General features: G+C 36.1%; 1 protein-coding gene across 2 annotated transcripts in view; it reads right to left on the bottom strand.

The window, feature by feature from the left end:
- Positions 1-20176, bottom strand: part of SEMA3C (semaphorin 3C) — a 181516-nt gene that overhangs the window by 36466 nt on the left and 124874 nt on the right. For both annotated transcript variants that reach the window (XM_064575357.1, XM_064575356.1), the window contains exon 12: positions 19543-19765. In XM_064575357.1, coding sequence (XP_064431427.1) covers positions 19543-19765 — 223 coding nt within the window. The remainder of the gene's footprint in view (positions 1-19542; positions 19766-20176) is intronic.

The raw sequence follows: 20176 nt of genomic DNA, 5'->3' as shown, positions 1-20176 counted from the left end.
GGAAATTACTGAGTGCCTTCAGTGCGTCGGCACTGTATCTAGTATGGATGCAAAAATAAACAGGCACAGCACTCGAGAGAACATCATTTTAGCACGAATGCAGCTATGTCTGAGGCTGTCTCCTTCATTTCCCAGTTGAACACACACACAGGACATTATTTTTTTAAAACCAGATTAAGAACGGTGGATGCTCACTTTCAGGTGAAAGAGTTCTGACTACTAAAAACTAAATGAATAATCCATGGAAATTGCTTAGCATGGTGTCTGGTACATAGTATACCTTCAATAAGGACAAGTTTTTTTTTTTTATTTATAGCTCAACCACCTACTAAAATTTTGACATTACTGGAATCATCATTTTTTCTGAACCCCGATTTTCTCATCTATGAGATATAGAAAATAGTCATAACTTGAGTATATTGAAGCATTGTGACATGAACCGAGTAGGACACGTTTTCTAAGTGACTTGCATGATATAAACCTATATACAAAGATAACATAGTAGACTCACCAACCCACATTAGTCATTTTAATTTTCTTTTGTTTCATTGACTCTTTAAATAAAAGTCCCCTGACAAGCTTCTTTCCTGCTTTATACATTTTAGACCACCTAGGATTTTTTTTTTTTCTAATACAAGGAATCATAGCAATATTATCCTTAAACCTTTCCACTGTCTCCAGACAAAAGAACAGCTTGAATTTATAGCACAGTAAATGTTGGCTGCCTCAAACAGGTGATCAAACATAGCTCATCACCCACCCATTCATGAAAGTAGTCATTTGTGTATCTATCAGCTGAGTCTCACTTAAACTACAATCCTTAGGGGGTTTCACTGGAAATTGCTGTGCCAAACTGCCTGCTTGCCACTGGTCACCTGGGGATTTGGGGGAACACTGCCTCCTTAATCAGATCTCTTGTCAGAGCCCTTCCCCCAATTGCTCATCTGTAAGAATATTCTAGTCAGGGCCGCCCTTGTGGGTGTTAGACCTGTATAATCACGCAAGTTCCTGCAGTCAGAGGCCCATACTTGGTTTCATGCTCTGCCCTTACCTCCTGGAAGTTCTTAATAACTTTAAACAAGTGACTCTGAATTTTCAGTTTGCACCAGGCTTTACAAATTACATAGTCAACCTGATTCTAGGTTTTCGTGATTAATAGGAATTTCTACCAGCTAATGAGCAGTCTTATTCAATTTAGTAAAGACAAACACACAAATCTCAAAGTCATATACTCAACACATTTTTCTTTTTCCTGTCTTCACCATGGTGCCCCTAGATGTCAACCTAAGCAGCACTAAGTATGATTTCCGAGGCAAATTATTGCAGGAAAATCAGTTGTAGTGTTTATTCATGAAATTAGTATTATAAAAGATAAAATCAGTATATTTATTAAATGACAATTCTTCCTTCATCTTGATTTTCTGAACCAATTTATTAAAATAAAAAAAAATAATTAAAGCCAAAAAAAAAAAAAAAAACAACAACCCTGCAATAACTCTGTGTGACAAATGAAAGCTTTATAGATAAATGAGGGAAGAATGATTGGACATTCTACATGATAAGTTTCTAAAATTAGATCTTACCAGTTGGCTGCCTTGTTTCATGTTAGTTTAAATATGTATTCAAAATAGATTTTTTCCTGTTAGTTTATCAAACTGCTGCTACATTCTTTTAAAAGTATTTTTTAAAAATGGGGGGCTAAAACTGAATCATAAATTTATAATTTTTATTAATAGTTTACCAAATATACTTTTAAAAGGTAGCGATTCTATTCATGAATGTTCTTTTAACAACAACAACAACAGAAATATTTCTAAACTAGGTCATTTAGCACAATTTCTCACACTTAACAGAGCTTTTCACACTCAATAGGTAATTTAAGTGCCCTGATGTTGACAACCTTCAGCGGCACCCCTTAGGGCAGTTAGAGCCCCACTTGGCCATCAAAGGCATCTCAGTGTCTCTATTTGAGGGGAGGCCCTTGGGAAGATGGTATCAACAAATTCTATCTATCCAGGATCTCTTGAAGTGTGATGGTGTTAAAAAGTTTGTAGGGTCAAGTCAATTTAGATAGTACTAGGTTAACCTAGGTTAAAGAGGTTTCTTTACTTCTTGCTGAAGAACCTTTCAGAGTTGTTAAAATACTTTACTGCACTGTGAAGAAAATACAGAACTCAGTGACTTTCAAGTTTATTTGCTGATACCATTAATTTCATTTCACTCCCAAGGATCTACCATCCATGTTCATTTAGGGACCATGTTCTATTGAACAAATAGTTTCTCAAAATATGGTGTTCAAACTATCTCACTCAAAATCACCTAGGGAGTTTCTTAGAAAATTTGGGTGTTGGTTCCCATGTCAGACCACAGACTTAAAATTTTTAGAAGGGTTGATTTTAAACAAACTTTACAGAAGAAATACATATCTGCTCAAGCATTTGAGTATTACAATTCTTTGTAAACTATATTGTTTCTTGGTAGTTGTCTGTATTTGTCAAAGAAGAGACTACAAAATTAGTTTTTTATATGCCTATTAATTTTTAATATTCTTTCTGCTTAAGTTTAGCTCAAATAATATATTTTCTACTAATATATAAAATCAATGACTTATTTGGGATGTACTAAAATACTTTTGGAGAGTCTCCAAGCAAAAGTTTCAGACATTTTGAAAATTATATTATATAATTATATATATATATAAATATATATATGATTTGTATATAAACTGTGTATATATGAAAAAGTACATCCATTTTTAAAACTGTATATATATGTATGAAATTATAAAAATACCCACTTAATCTGCAAATCTTAAAATAATGATAAAACCTAGTTGGCATGGATATAAAGGAAATAGCTGTTTTCAAACACTTGGTGGAAAACGCATTCCAAAACATCTTTCTGGAGGGCAATATGGCAGTTGGCCATGATGAAGTAGCTAATACCGGAAGAGCCTTCCTGCAGTGAACAACTATAAAATTGACAAACTACATGAGGCAATTCTTTCTAGGTAAGGGATAATAGACAGCACATGACTAAAAGAAGAAAAACTCACAAGATAATCTCCATGATCACTCCACTTTCTGCCTGGGAACAATTTCCCAACAGAGGTGGAAAGAGCTGCTATCCAAGTAGTGCATGGTGGTCCCACTGAGCTGAGGAGACAGATGTGAGAATTTGGGGCAACAGAAGCAAATTAATTCTGGGCACACGGTATCACAGAGACAAAGCTGTGCAGAAAAGGGGTTCCAGAAGAAGTCCATGTGGAAATCCCCTGTGAGTCTGTTGCTGATTCCTGGGATATGTATTTGCAGAATAGGACCACCCAAGGCTTAACCAGTTGCAGCTGCTATGGGGAGAATGGGATGGATAAATGATAGTTTGAGCAGTTCTGGGGAAGAGCAATCCTAAGTGAGGTGGGAGTTCTGGCCCAACCAGAGTACACACATCTCATGAACACCTTGTTAAAACTCCTGGCATCCAGCTGACATGAAAAGCCTGAGCCTGTAAGAGTTAGTACCACATTTTAGAGTAAGACTTAATTTTAGGGCTGTCCTAACAGAACTTGTAACCAAGACCTGATAGGATATACAAGGGAGAGGGTTTAGAGTTTGCATCCTGCTAAATTAGAGTGACTTACCTTGAACACAAGATTTTTAACAAAGAGTAAAACAAGTCTAAACACATTCTACATGATTGGCTGATAACTGTCTGCTATAACAAGAATGAACACTCTTCAGGGGAAGATAACAGAACCTAAAGCCAAGATATTATCTGTAATGTCCAGTATTCAACAACAAAAATTGTTATACATGGAGAGAGAGAGAGACTGCGAGAAAATGTGTGGCTAATAGTCAAGAAGAAAAAGAAGTTAAATTATCCAGATGTTAAACTTAGCAAATGACAACTTTAAAGCAGCTATTATAGCTACATAAATATGTTGAAAATATTGAAAAGAAATTTAGAAATGAAAGGAAGACATGGTTTAATGAATTAATAGAAAAACTCAGCAAAGAAATAAAAACTATATAAAGTCAAATGGACAGCTGACAACGATAACTAAAATAACTAAAATAACTAAAATAAAATAACTAAAATAAAATCTAAACTCCATAGATTTGGTAGCCAACTGGAGTTGAAAGAAGAAAGTCCATGACTTGAAGCCAGATCAATAGAAATTATCCACTTGCAAGAACACAGGAAAAAAAAAAAATGAGAAAAGTGAACAGAACCTTTCGGGCATGTGTGACATTATCAAATGGTCTAATATATGGGCAAGTAGAGCTCTGAAAGGAGAGCAGGGAGAGACTGGGGAAGAAAATATATGTGAAGAAATAATGGCTGAAAATTTCCCAAGTTTGTTTGTTTGTTTATTTTTAAGATTTTATTTATTTATTTGACAGAGAGAGAGCAGGGGAAGTGGAAGGCAGAGGGAGAGGGAGAAGCAGGCTTCCTGCTGAGCAGGGAGCCCCATGTGGGGACCAATTTTGATAAAAAATATTATGTTGCACATCTAGGAATGCAGTGAGACTCAAGCTGAATAGAGACAAAAAGAGCCACCCCTAGGCACATTATATTATATTTAAACTGTTGACAACAAAAGCTATAGAAAAAAAAACTTAGAGAAAAAAAACCCCAGAAAAAAGACATTATGTCATGAGAACAAGGGATATCACTATTGATGACATTTTATTAGAAATAATGGAGGCCAGAAGATAATGGGATGACTTTTTTAAATGCCGAAAGAAAAAAAAAATAAAAAGGAGTTAACCCAGGATTCCACATCCAGTGATAATATTCTTTAAAAATGAAGATGAAATCAGCTATTCTTTAGATAAATAAAATCTGGGGAAAGTTGTAGGCTGCAGACCTTCTACATTTGAAGAAATGCTGAAGAATGTATTTTAGTCTAAAGGGAAATAATGCAAAATGGAAACTCAGGTTTATAGGAAGAACAAAGAGAACCAGATTTGACCCTCTTTCTAGCAGAGCTGATTGAAGTGCAAATATCTTTCCGAACCTTACCACCATTTGTTAACAGCTCAATAGTTGACAGAAGGACAAAACTGATTCCTGCTCCCTGCTAAGGAGAAGACAGCCCCAAACTCCAAAGAAAGAAGCTAGAGCCCTAGTCAAACCACATCTAAAGCCACCCTACCATTGTTTTCCAGCTTTGTGAACCAATACATCTTTACTAAAAAGCAAACAATATTTCTTAGAATCTTAAGTGCCAGTAAAATAAAATGCCCCCCTCCCCCTCAAAAAGCCAAGCAGAGCCATTTGTAATTATCTAACAGAGTGAAAACATAATTAGTATTTATAGTATAATCCTTCTACATCGTAGGAGATTACACTCGATTTTTAATGGAGGCCCATTATCTTTTTCCTGCAACTCTAATTTTCAAAAATTTTTTGTTTTGTTTTTGTTTTTAAGTGTCTTTGTAGGTAAAATCTGTCCTGACTTGAACTAATTTGGTCACAAAACCTGACCTGCACTGAGGGCTACTTATGGTTTTTTATTTATTATACTTGGTTTGAAGATTTCTGTCTCACTGCAGAAATAGAGCTATGTATTTCACAGGGTGTGGTCCAAGCTTCTGCAAGCCATTTTACCTAATATTTAGGCACAAATTACCTTTTTCTACTCAAATACTTTTGAAGGCTGAAATACATTTGGTTTCAAATAGGGAATATAAACCAGGATGGCTTTTCTTTTTTTGTTCATCTCTTTCTTGATTAAAAAATAGGCATATGTGAAAAACAAACAGGGTTCTAGAGGGGAGGGGGGTGGGAGGATGGGTTAGCCTGGTGGTGGGTATTGAGGAGGGCACATTCTGCATGGAGCACTGGGTGTTATGCACAAACAATGAATCATGGAACACTTCATCTAAAACTAATGTTGTAATGTATGGGGATTAACATAAGAATAAAAAAATGAAAAAAAAATTGATGGGAGTATATATCTAAAAAAAAAAATAGGCATATGTAAGTTGAGAAATTAAAAAATAATTTAAGAGATATAATTAAGTAAAGCTGTAGACTGAAATTATGTTCCGGTTGTCACTAAAATGATAAAGTAGAATGTAAATATTCCAAAGCAGACCTAGTAGAGCTACTCTACTAATTCAGGACACTGCTCTTAAGATCACCTAATAGCAGATACATTAGAAGGGATACAACCAATTTGCGCTGCTCCCGCACAGGCTGAACACTGTGTGTAACTGAGCTCCCTGGTGGTTCTCTTTTTGCAGTGAGCTCTTGGGAGTAGGTAAGCGTTGCTCTTAACAGCCCATTTAATGGCAGTTCCTACATCACTACTGAAAAAGAAAATACACCTGCTTCCACCAACGTGCAATAGTGTCCTCTATTTCCATTGTATTCATTCTGGTTTTACACTTGCAATTGGGATGAACTTGAGCAAACCTACTTCCTGTAATCTTTTTATTTCTCTATAAAATGTGGATATACCTCATATACCTGACAAGGCTGTTCAAGATCAAAGGAGAGAGCCCATGTAAACCTTCCTTGTAAACTCTACAGAGACTATAACTAATTTTACTCTCCATGGTCTGAAATTATCTTTCTTTACTCCCACTCTTTGTTACATATGTTATTTACTATTCTCATATACCAGTGTTTTACTTTTATCTATAATTTCCAGATAAAAGAAATGCCTCCTACATGACCAGCAGATTTACCTACCACCTGTAGTTAGGTGTTTTTCTCGCTCTGCTTTTTCTAATGCAGTGTACTCAAATGTAATACTGAAAATAATTATACACACATTATTCATTGCCTGTTTCCTCCCACAAGAATATTAAGTCTATGAAAGGAGAGGCATTTTTGTATTTTGTTCACTGCTTATGTCTAGTGAATAGGATAGTATCAGGATTCATAGTAGGAATTCAAGAATATTTATGTGTATACATATATACTTGTATATTTATATTCATAGATATATAATTGATTCCAATAAATATATATCTACTATGTAGATATAAGTATACATGTACCTGCTGAGTATTTACTAACTTCTAGGCAGTACCTTCAGGGTTTTACATATATCATCTCATTCAATCTTTGAAATATGTTCAAAAATAAGGTACAATTAAGACTAAGGCTTAGGGATGTTATATAATTTGCTTGAGGTCGTAACACTGACAAGTGATAGAGGGAGGGATTTAAACCTAGGTCCTTTGAAGTCAAAGCCTGTTCCCTAATTCTTAGTCTAGAATCATCCAAGTGATGTGGGACACAAAGGCAGAAGGAAATGTAGATAAAATTAAATGTCCTTATAACCTGCAGCCCTTTGACAAATAGTTGAAATAGGCAGATTATAACATTCCTCCGGGAAACCCCCAACTGTGTTAATGTTAATGCCTTGCTAAAGGGAAAACTACCTTAGTTTGGCAATAGCAAGGCCTCTAGGATCCTGTGAGTCTTCTTTAGCATATGAAAGTCCTTTAGGAATTTTCCCTTATCTTTACTCTCCCCAACCCCAAGGTATATAATCAGTTGCCCCTCACAATCCCGGGGGCAGCTGCTCTCTCTGCCCAGGTCCTGTCCCTATGCTTTAATAAAACCACTTTTTGAACGAAAGACGTCAAGAATTCTTTCTTGGTAGATGGCTCCGGACCCCAACAACACTACTCCAAAAAAACTACATCAGAAGGATAACTTATTATACTTATTCTTAACAAGTTATTCTGTATTTAACAAGGTTTTGGGAAAATCCCACCCAAAATTAGAATTGGTCTTTATGAGGAGTCTCTGGAAATTTTCATTTGCCATATCATGCTGCCATATGTAGATCTACAGTATCACAGGTAAGCACACACATGCTTGCATCCATTACTGCTGTGTCAAGTTTCAAAGTTACACATTTGGATAAGTTGATTGAAAAGTAGTCTTCTGGGGCAAAGTTGAAAGAGAAATCTTAATGCCAACAATTTTATTAAATTAGCAATTCTATAAGAAGTACTAAATTATGAGTTTTGATTTGGTTGAGGCTTGGCAAAAAAAATCAGAAAGCAGAAAAATGTGCCATTTGTAAAATTTGACTTATTTATTCAACTAAGGTGTGTGTTTTCATGAAAAAATCTGCTATATCCAATGTATCAAAATGCGTTTAATAAGTTTACAATATGCTTGTTTATTCTGATTCTAGAACCTAATCTTCTCTGCGAGTGTTAGAAAAAAATTTTAATTTAGTATTAGACCATGTGATAACCCATCAACATCTGCATTATTATAGTTTCCTAGTAATACAACCAAATACTCAAATACTGTCACAGAAATCACAAAATTAACGTTTGAGGATGTTGTAAAACAAACATACACATCACATTCTAGTATCCTTATTGGATTATATCATAAATAATTTATTTACATTTAACTTAAACCAAATAGACTTACTTTGAATAATGCAGGGGTACATTCTATGTAGGTATAACTAGTCCTACACAGGATGCAGCAACTAAATTTCCAAAGATGCAAAATTGGGGCTCTTTCTATTTAACCCTTCAACATCTGGGGAAAGAATTACTCATCTGAGATTAATAAATTTTATGGTCATTAATTAACCTACTTTCCTGCACCATTTTGACTGGAAGATAGGCTGTTGTGTGCATTCATTGTCCAAGTTCAAATTGCATATGGATGCTCCATGGCCTGGAGCACCAACCTAAGTTTCTGGGTGCTCGGATACAGAAAGGAGTTTTCCCCTCTTCACTGGGTCCTCTCTCAAACTGCTGTTTACTTGCACTTCTTGACCTCTTCCTACTTCCTCCTGTTCACGTTTCATTCTTTTCAACTGGAATGGCCATTCCCCTCTCAAATCTTGCTGGTATGAAAGGAGATAGGGTAATGCAGAAAGGACTGGGTGACTAGGTCACTGAGTTACAGCCGTGCCACCTCTGATGCTCTCCACCACTTCTTTCCTGCCTGTGGCTCTCTTTGCTCCAGGCCGCCATGATGCTACTTCCTCCTCTTTGCTTAACTCTCATGATCGCTCCTTCTCCATTTCCTTGGTAAACGCTCTTGATTTTCCTAACCTTAAATGAGCTCCCAGAGTTAAATTCTTATCTGAATAGTCTCCTAGTGGGGCCTCAAGGATTGTCATGGATTCAGCTAACACCTACATCGCTGTGACTCCAGTATCTACATCTCTTAGCACAGCCCTCTCTGCTGAAGTGTATCTCTGAACAACACTCTGACTGATTCCTCCAAATGGTTCACCAAATCTTTAACTCAGTGTGGGGCAGACTTGGGTTTGAATTTAATTACTGTTCCCAGTAGCGTCACAACCCTAAGAAAGCCATTTAACTTCTCAAAGCTTCAGTTTACGTAACTGTAAAAGGAGGGTACTGATTCTAACTCATAGGGTCGTTGTGAGATTTTGATAAGGTACTGTATTTCGGTGATAAACTCAGTCTATGATGCAGAACAGGTCACAGGAAAGTGTAGGTGTGCCGTTCAGAAAGGAATTTGTTACTCTCCAAATCTGCTTGCTGATTCCATACTCCCTTGACCAGTGAATGGTACTTCTTCCCATCTATTTGCCAAGTCAAAAATCTGTAAAGCACTCTCAACACAGTTTTCACCCTTCCACCTTTCCCAAATCAATTTGTTACCATGAAGTCCTTACCTCTTCCAAAATATCTCTTTAATCTGGTAATCCCTCTCAACCTCCAACTTCTAACACCTGTCTTAATTTAGGCTTTCATCCTCTCTTGCCTATAATAAACAAAAAGTCTCCTAACTGGTTTCCTTTTCTCTGTCTGTAATGCATGCTCCACATCATTGCCAAAGTGATTTATCTAAAATGCATATAGGCAGCGGCTGACCCACTCCAAGGTTACCCCCAGGTCTTTGTATATCCTCTCCCTTTGGGTGCAGGTGGAACGTGTGACTTGCTTCTGACCAAAAGAAAAATGCTAAATTGATAGCATGTCAATCCCATGACTATGCCACATTATATGAAACCCCATTTTAGCAGATTGAAGGGAAAGACTGCTAATTTTAAAGGAGCAAACCACTATGATTTGAATGACCAACAGAGATCCCTGTGGGAGGGAACTGCTTTTGCCTCATTTCTGCATCAAAATTAAATATTTTTTTTCAAAATCATGTGAGTTTGGAAGAAGACACTAAACTCCAGAAAGTAATGTAGTCTGGCTTACACTTTGCAGACTTGTGAAACCCTGAGCAGAGACTCCAGCCAAGCTTTCATCTACAGAAACTGAAATAACAAGTATGTATAGTTTTAAGCCACTAATCTTTTGGTAATTTGGTAAGTAGCAACAGAAAACGATCTCAAATGTGAATCAGGCAGCCACTTTCTTCCTGGATTCTACAGATCCTTACATTATAGATCTTAACACACTGGTCTCTATGAAGAGTTTACAATGCTCTTTCCCTAAATATTCTCTTATTTTTTCAAGTCTTTGCTAAACTCTAACCATCTCAATGGGACAAACCCTAAAATCTTTCACCATGGGTGTGTGTGTGTGTGTGTGTGTGTTTCATAGCACTGATCAAATTCAAACAGGTTATATAATCTGTTTATGCATTATGGTCATTTTCTCTACCAGTAGAATGTAAGCTCCAGAAGAACAGAGAGACGTTTGTCTCTTTGGTTCACTGGTGCATCCCAAGCACCTGTGAGAGTGCCTGTCACATAACTGGTTCCATAATATTTATTAAATTAGATTGAATTGCCTCCTCCATTGGGCCATGAGTTCCTTCAAGGTAAGTGCTGTTGCTATTTTTCTTTATATACCATAAGCCCTGGCATGCAATAGGCTCAATAAATTCTAATGAGTGAATAAATGGTATCTTTGTAATGTATCACTACGTTATTCTGCACTGGTTGAAAAGCAGCTATAGAACAAAACATATTATATTTCTGCATTTATGAGCAAAGGCTTTGCTGGAGTTTCAAAACATCAGATTGATTATTTTTATTTTAGAAATTCTTAAGAGAATTTTCATCTTTCATCTTTCAATGAAGCTAGAGGTCAAACCCATTTGCAGTACTTTACTGTTGCTGCTATAACAAATTCCCACCAGTTTCATGCCTTAAAACTACACATATTTATTGTCTTATAGTTCTGTAGGCTAGAAGTCTAACATGGGTCCCAGTGGGCTAACCTCAAGGTGTCAGGAGAATTGCATTCCTTTCTGGATACTGTAAGGACCATCTGCTTCCTTGAGTTTTCCAGCTTCTAGAACCCAGTGGAATTCTTTGGCACATGGTCCCACTTCCTCCATCTTCAAGGCCAGCAGAATCACATCTTTCTGACACATCTTCCATTGTCACATCTCCCCCTGAAGATAGCCAGGAAAAGTTTTTCTGCTTTTACATAGTCATGTAATTAGATTGAGCACACCCAGAGAATTCTGGGTGTTATAGACCAGCATCAGAGGTGGCACGGCTGTATCTCAGTGACCTAGTCACCCAGTCCTTTCTGCATTACCCTATCTCCTTTCATACCAGCAAGATTTGAGAGGGGAATGGCCATTCCAGTTGAAAAGAATGAAACGTGAACAGGAGGAAGTAGGAAGAGGTCAAGGAGTGCAAGTAAACAGCAGTTTGAGAGAGGACCCAATGAAGAGGGGAAAGCTCCTCATCACAAGGTCTATAACAAATTCAGGAAAATCTCCTCATCACAAGGTCTATAACAGAATCTGACATGTAAGGTAACATATCCACAGGTTCCAGATCTTAGGATGTAACCTTTGGGGGGCTATTATTCTACCTGCCACGTGAGTGAAAGAGGAAACTAGCATACAACTAAATAAAACATTTATGACTCTAGTACCAGAGATTCACCTCAGAAAATCCAATTTCAGTTTTTTTATTCCAATTTATACTATATTTCATATTCTAAAATGAAACCTTTCTTTCCATTTTCTACAAATTTGAATTCTTCTCAGGTCAATAAAAAAAATGACAACAACAACAAAAAACTTATAAAGCTGGCTTTCCACAGAAACCACCCCCACACCTGAGAGCCAGCTATAGCCCTCCTTTGGGTAATCACATTGAGAAGGCTTGGCCTGGCTGAGTCTAAGGCTGTGAATTCCTCTCCTAGGGACAAAAGCTGCCAAGTCTGCCTCAGAGAAACTTGGCAGCACATCAAGAACAAAAACATAGTGTGGTTATTTCTTAATACACAGACAAAAGACTTTAACTTGTCTTTATGCTAGAAAATTTTCTTACATTCATTTATGAGTAAAGGGTTAAATGAAGGCAACATACAGGAATGAGGTTTGGCTGCAGTTGTTTTCAGGTCTAGGAAAATATCAGTGATTAAATAGTAAAAGAGTCAGTGTAGCAGAGCAAATCATCACCATCTCTTCTGTTGAGAGGCACGGTCTCCTTGCATGATATTCTGAAATCCTCCAAATATATCATTTGAATATGCAGAATCCATTTTAATTAAGTAATAGAACCATGCCAAAGAGATTTGCATGTGTTTTGGTGAGTTTGTAAGACATACTGAAGACAGAGATAAGCCCCATTTAAAAAAAATTGGAAATGTGCAAAGATTTAGTGATAAATCAAAAATGAAGGCGAAGACCTACTCCATTTCTGCAACCTCTCCTCTCCCCCAAAATATAATCTCCTTCCTTCTTGACTATATAGTAACTGACATAAAAAAGATCAGATTCACAGGTCAAATTCTAGCAGAGTTAATTCACACACAAATCCAATCTGTTTCAAGTCTTCTCTGTCACCTTATAAGATGTATCTTGTTAATGTGTAAGACTTGGTGACAACATATGGGTGGGCAAAAGTGAGTGATATCACTCAAACAAAACAATGCTGATGTGTGTCAGCACATCAACAACATCGTCTTGACTTATGTGGATGAAACATTTCTTTCACAGTAAAATGAGAAGTATAAATGAAATTACCTTAACTTCATAAAAGGTAAATAATATAAAGTGGTGATGGTCAATGAGGTAGTAATGTGAAGAGAATAAATGCTCAGGGTGTAAATTCAGACAGCAAGAGTTGATATTCTAGTTGTATCGTATACCAAATATCTATGTGATCTTAACTCATCTGACCTTCTGCTAAACATGATGGAGGATAAGTGCAACTCATTCACTCATTCATTCCAGTAATATCCATTGACTGGCAACTTTGAGTGATGCACTATTCTAAGTATTGAAGATACAGAGATGAATAAATCCCACAAATACACTTGTCTCCCATCGAGTCTGCATTCTCACAACTCCTCACAGAGTAAATGATAAGGGCTGGATGAGAGTCAATAACATGTCTGGAAAAGGTAAGTACTGTAAATAAATGTAATTAACATCATTAAAATAGTAATAAAACATTTCAGAAACTTGAAAAGTATACTTTTTTGCATAATAAGCAGAATGCTGAATAAACAAATGGGTTGTTCAGGTAAACTAAGAACACAAAAATTACATAATCATTACATGAGATGGTATGCTGTCTTTAAAAGAATGTATCTCTGAAGAATAACTTAAAGAAAAAAAATCTGCTTTTCGGCATAAAAAATTTTCAGCAATTAGCCATGTATGTATTTTTAATAAACTGTCTTTAGGAAGTAAAATTTAAATGAGAACATTTATCTCTGGATTAGCAATCACTCTATGGGCTGCCTTCCTTTTTTTTTTTTCTCTCTCTCTCTGTCTCTACATATACCCTTTCTGCTACTCTTCTACATGATCAAGCAGTCATCACACCATGATTTATCATCTTCTGTCAATTCAGCCATCATTCCACTCTGTTCCATTAGTTTTTCCCGCTGTGAAAATCCCAGTAGAATCCTTGGTAAACTCTCAGAAGTTTCCAGATTCTGCTTTGGAAAGCAGTGAACCACAATGTTATTAAAAACCAGTGACTTATAAAGGGATTTGTTCCTTATTCCTAAGCAAAGGGGAAGTCTAGACATTATCCTCAGAGTGACATTCATGCACAGCTTCCAACTGACAGGAGTCTTTTCTGAGCTCAAAAGCACTGCTCCGGCTATCAAATTTTACACGGAGTATTTTAGGGAGCTCTTTAAAAATCAAAATGCCTGGCTCTGCGGTTCATTAAGGGTGCCATTCCAAGAGATGTGACTGCCAAAACTGGGTCGTTACTATGAAGGTAGTTATCCTGTAATGCTGCAAGGCAAACATATTAAGGCTTTAGTCATATTTGTGGCACACACTTCAAAACTCCACACTTTCAAAGGACTTACTGGAGCCAACATTCCAACTTAGTGCTCATCCAGTGAAACGGAAGCTAATAAGAAGCATGAAACAGTACACACTATATAAGAACTTTGGCAGAACACCACATGTATCGACCTTACATTAAAAATCATAATGGCATTAAATCATCCCAAACTGCTAACACCCATTCACAAGAATACTATCGTTCTTTCATCAGAAACCACATGTCATTCTGATTCATATATAGTGCTAAAAATATAAATTTGATAGAATGTGTCTAAACCTGACCCAGACACTTAAATATTTTCATAACTCCAGAGGCAAAAGGAAAACAGGCAAAAACGTCTTCACTGTGCAATACAGTCAGCTCTGAACAAATGCCCTGGATGTAAGCAGTAGGTGGCAAAGTTAAAACAGAAATGTTAATCCTGTGTGAGCTCTAGCCTGCTGGTTTACAGCCTTTCCTAAAGATTCAAAAAAAAAGGGGGCAGGGGAGTAAGGATCACACAAATACCCACAGCACTAATACTAAGACCTAAAAGCACAAAACAAAGCAACATACACAAAACAGAACAAAACAAAGATACTACAAAACATCAACAAATGCTACAGAATAAAACAAAGCACTGACCTGAAAATACATTTTTTTTTTTTCAATATGAGATGTTTTTTAGAGGGGTAGTAGCAGGAATGAATGGGAACGTAATAAAGTAGAAACTAAGTTTACTTAAAGTTTTAATAGAACAGCAGCATAATCTTTTACTCAAGATAAAAGGAGAAATATTTATTTTGGGCAACATTATGAATTCCTGTATTATATCTACATATTAGAAAATAGCTTCTTTAAGAAGTCTTCATTTTTCTAAAATTATCCAACTATCAGACAAAACAAGGTCAGCAAACTTTTTCTCAAAAAGGCCAAATAACAAATGTTTTAGGATCTGTGAGCTAAACGTCTCTGTGGCAACTACTCAACTCTGGCATTGCAGCTCAAAAGCAGGCACAGGAAAAATGTCAAAGAATGAAGGTGGCCATATTCTAATAAAACTTTATTTATGGACACAGTAATCTACAAATCTTGTTATTTTCAGTGCTCACGAAATATTCTTCTTGTTATTTTTCTTCAATCATGTAAAAATGTGAAACAACATTCTTAGCTTATGTACCATACATGCAATGGGCTAGATTTGGTCCAGGTTGTTGTTTGCTGAACCCTAGGTTAGACATTGATTAACACAAATTGTAAGAAATAAAAGATGAGAAGACAAAGCTCAAATTATCTTTCTTTCTTTCCTTCTTTCTTTCTCCCCTCCCCTCTCTTTCTTTCTCTTATTTATTATCTATCTATCATCTATCTATCTATCTATCTATCTATCTATCTATCTATCTATCTATCATCTATCTATCTTTGCATCTGGCAATACACAAAATATAATGAAGTAGTACCAGGGGACTGGAGGGTCAGATTACCAGCCTCTCAAACTCAGCTGATATAGTAGTACACCGTAAGGAACTAATCGTAATGGTTAGCAGGCATTGGGCCTATATAACTACCGCGGAGATTCTGGGTGTGACAAAATTATTCATAATATTCAAAGTGAATATAGTTACATAATATCCTATTTGTATTCCAATTAACTGTCATGTAAGTTGTTTTTTTTTTATGACATCTTTTTTGACAACTAATGTCTTCATTGAATTCCTCTGAAATTTCCAATAATGGTAAAGAGAGAAGGAAGCGATGAGAGAAGCTTGCCTCATGGCGATAATTGGAACATTATTATTTACTTATAACAGCTGAAAAGCTCTCTGGCAGTGAGGAATTTGGCAACACCATGACATATTATACCCTTCCTAAGACATTTAGAAATCCTTGGGAGTGGTGACCTGTGATTTTCCCAAGTTCCATTTCAGAAAAGGCTATCCTATTCACTTTTAGTAGCGAACAAGCACCGAGAACTCTCTTTTGAAGAAATTTCACCAGTAAGCCAAGAACTACTTGGGCAATACATCTTTTATACCAATATACTGGCATTAGAGTTTCAGGTAAATTGAAATCCCTGCTTCTAAATTCTAGTGCAGTCTGATATGACCATGAGGCTAAGATTCAATGGTTTAGTAAGTTATCATCTCTTCAGAAAGATGCTGTTGGCAGAGGTATTATTATAGCATGTAGTTTCCCATTACAGTAGAGCCTTTCAGAGACTCATGTGGCTTTGTAAGCAATCATTAGGGAAGCTTCCCAGTACAGTTAAAAACATATGCCTAAATACCGTTTTCAAATATTTAAATACCAACATAAAAAGTCTTTGTAAAGGTGCCAGATACTTATATGGTAAGAAAAGCCAAAGAATTTGTACAAAAGTGTTTCTTACTGCCTTCTACAAAGTTCATAAAGATTTGAAAATTCCATCCACTAAATCTACATATTTTATGCAAATCATAAGACAACAACCCAACTGTGACATCAGAGTTCACATTTAACACAAGTTCCAAAAGGAGGAAAAAAAAAAAAAAACAGTCACTTTTTATGAGTAATATGAGATATTAGGGGGAAGTATGACTCTAAAATTACCACTTCACTTCAGGAATTTTTTTAAAAATGCAAACTCCATGCCAGATAATCTGAACTAAAGCTAAGAGCAACTCTTCGAAGTCATCCATATGGAGGTTACATCTTTGGAGAACACAGTTTATTCGCAAAATGAAGATGAGGTTTTGCAAATAGTTATGAATTCCTTTCATTATATGAGTAGCAGTGGATATGGTCATGATATTCAATTCATCTTCACAAATATTTATTGAGCTTACCAGGCACAGTGATATGCCTAGAGAGAAATTACATATCATGGAGAAATGGAACGTTGAAAGGAACGTGCAGTAAGAATACAAATATGGGAGACTGGATTAAGCACTGCTTCCAGAGTCTTCGGAGTGGATAAATTGAGTTTGAAGCATGATGTCTGAAATGTTAAGGAGTTACACAATTTGTGTTATCTAAAAGTAAGATGTAAATCAACAACAGAGATGTTGGCTGGGATGTGGAGGAAAAGGAACACTCAGGGCACTGTTGGGTGAGAAAGCATACTGATGTAGCCACTGTAGAAAACAGTGTGGAGTTTCCTCAAAAAGTTAAAAATAGAACCACCTTATGATCCAGCAATTACACGACAGGATATTTACTAAAGAATACAAAAACACTAGTTCAAAGGGATATATATCCCCCTCTATGTTTATAGCAACATTATTTAAAATAGCCAAGATATGGAAGCAGCCCAAGTGTCCATCGATTGATGAATGGATAAAGAAGAGATGGTATATATACAATGGAATATTACTCAGCTATAGAAAAGGATGCAATCTTGCCATTTGCAACGATGTGGATAGAGCTAGAATATAATGCTAAGTGAAGTAAGTCAGACAAATACTTGTGATGAGCACAGGGTGATGTATGCAAGTGTTGAGTCACTATATTATATACCTGAAACTAATATTAACACTGTTAACTAACTGGAATTAAAATAAAAACTTAAAAAATTTTTTTAAATAATAAAATAAAATACAAAAAAACAAGTAAGATGTAAATGCAAATACTGAGTTCAGGAAATGACAAGGACTAGGGATTTGGGATTTGTTTGCACATAATAATTAAAACCAAATGAATAAATGAGATGGCCAAAGAATATGTAAAAAGAAGAGAACTGTGGACAGAATCTTGGGGGATACCTATGCTCACAAGCAGGAGGAAGCTAGGCTCATGAGGGAAACTGAGAAGAAACTTAAGTTACTTGTGGCTGAAGTGACAGGCAAAGAGTGACTCTACAATACCAAATGATGCAAAGAGGAGATGGAAGTACCTCATGGTTAAAGGTCATTGGATTTTCTTATCATGAGGACTTTGAACACCTTGGCCAAATCAGCAGGCTAGCAGAGGGTGAGCAATGGGTTAAGGTGTAGTTTAGTTTTGTATTCTGGTGTAAGGTTTCTAAGCCAAGGATATAGTAGAGAATGAAATGAACAAATAAAGTGAGTAAGAAGATAGCTGATAAAGAAAGGTCCTGGAAATGGCAGGAAAGAATAAAATTGAGAACAGACTAGAGAATGGTTAGTCTGGGAAGGAAGGATTATTTCTCAGGTGTGGGGCAAACAAAGAGAGCATCAGTGAAACCACCGATATGTCCAAGTGTGAAAGAGGATGTCAAGTCGTACATGTCAGCAGATTCTCAACCTCAGACCAATACAAGCTGAAATTATATGAGAGTGAAAGATTCAGATCTGGGGTTTTAAGTAAGAACAAAATAAGAATTTCATAAGAAAGGTACACTTTGAAATTACTATTTAGCCAAGAAAATATATCCACATCTTAAACTGATTGAGTTTGAGTGCAAATTCATTTCTTAGCTCAGAATACTTATTGCACCATTGTATATCTTATAATGAGGTTTACAGACATGTCTTTTTCGTAAGCTAGTAGAGGAATTACCTAATTTCATAAAGTACTTATGATATTGTAAGTAAAGAGATTTCATCACTCCCTGCAAGGTGGTCAGGAATGTTTGAAAGATGTTAATTACTGCGTGACTGGCAAACTAGAGTTTTTTCTCTTGAGTAATGATTCTCAAACTTTAGTGTATATTGAGTTACCTGAAGGGCTTGTTAAAACACAGATCGCTGGGTCTTGAATCCCTAGAGTTCCTGGACTGGAGCCCTAAACTTTGTATTTCTAACAACTTCTTGGGTGATATTGATTTTGTTAGTCTGGGGAACACACTTTGAGAATCACTGCTATAAAGCCAGCCATTACACATTCATGTAGATCTATAAACAAGAGTATTTTTCACTCAACTTGTGTATTAAAGTAAATTGGCAAACTACAGTTATAAATGTATTAAAATACTACCATTAATATTTTCAAAAAAGCTATCTGTATTTGTTATTAAATTCACTTTTAAATGTTATCTAGAACTATCTATCATTATCATTATCACTGGAAAATGGCTCCACGTATTTGCTTCAGTTGAGAGGAACTACCCATGCTTAAAATTTCTTCCCATCCTTTCATTCGGCTCATAATTATTATATTTCACTATAATATGTGCCAGGGACTGTTCTAGGTGCTTTACATATATTAACCCATTTGTTCCTCACAATAACCCTATGAAGTAATTTATTTCATTAACTCCATTTTACAGATGTGGTAACAGGCATAGAGACATTAAATACCTCAGTGAGGGTCCAACAGACATCAACATTGGAGTCTCTCTGGTTCCAATATTATGGTCCTTACCTATTATGCTCTTCTGCTACACATTAAAGTATAGTTTGAGCTCAAATACTTACCTGTGCCGAGAAACAGGACATGGTATCTACCATCAGCAGCATTTACTCGATCCACAGCTATCTTTGTGTACTTGTAGTCAGTGCCTATACGAACAATCAAAGGCCTTCTGTGGACTGGGTAGACAGAATTGTACATGAGAGGATGGTTCCGGATAAAAGTGACAACATCATCTGGGAATTCCTTAGTGGTCCGCATATTGGGTGTAAATGCTCCTCCTGGGCACTAATAAAATATTTTAAAAAGAACCAAGTTAGTAAATAGTTACTTCATTTGAGTGATAACCAAAAGCCTCTACTTTTCAAAATACTTAGAGGCTTAAGTTGTTGTAAGTACAGATCCTCCTCGACTTATGATGGGTAATAATCCTGATAAACTCATCATAAATTGGAAATATTGAGAGTTAAAAATGCATTTGATACACTTAACCTACCGAACATCATAGCTTAGCCGAGCCTACCTTAAACATGCTCAGAACACTTGTATTAGCCTGCAGTTAGACAAAAATCATGTAACACAAAGCCTATTTTATAATAAAGTGTTAAAGAACTCATGTAATTTATTGAATACTGTATTAACAGTGAAAACCAGAATGGTTGTAAGTGTATGGGTTGTTGACCTTTGTGAGCACATGGC

Source organism: Mirounga angustirostris, unplaced genomic scaffold (genome assembly GCF_029215605.1).
Source record: "Mirounga angustirostris isolate CCGP_5_RB_7025 unplaced genomic scaffold, mMirAng1.0.hap1 SCAF_12, whole genome shotgun sequence".
NCBI classification, from domain to species: Eukaryota; Metazoa; Chordata; class Mammalia; order Carnivora; family Phocidae; genus Mirounga; species Mirounga angustirostris.
This window is presented reverse-complemented; position numbering and strand designations above follow the sequence as displayed.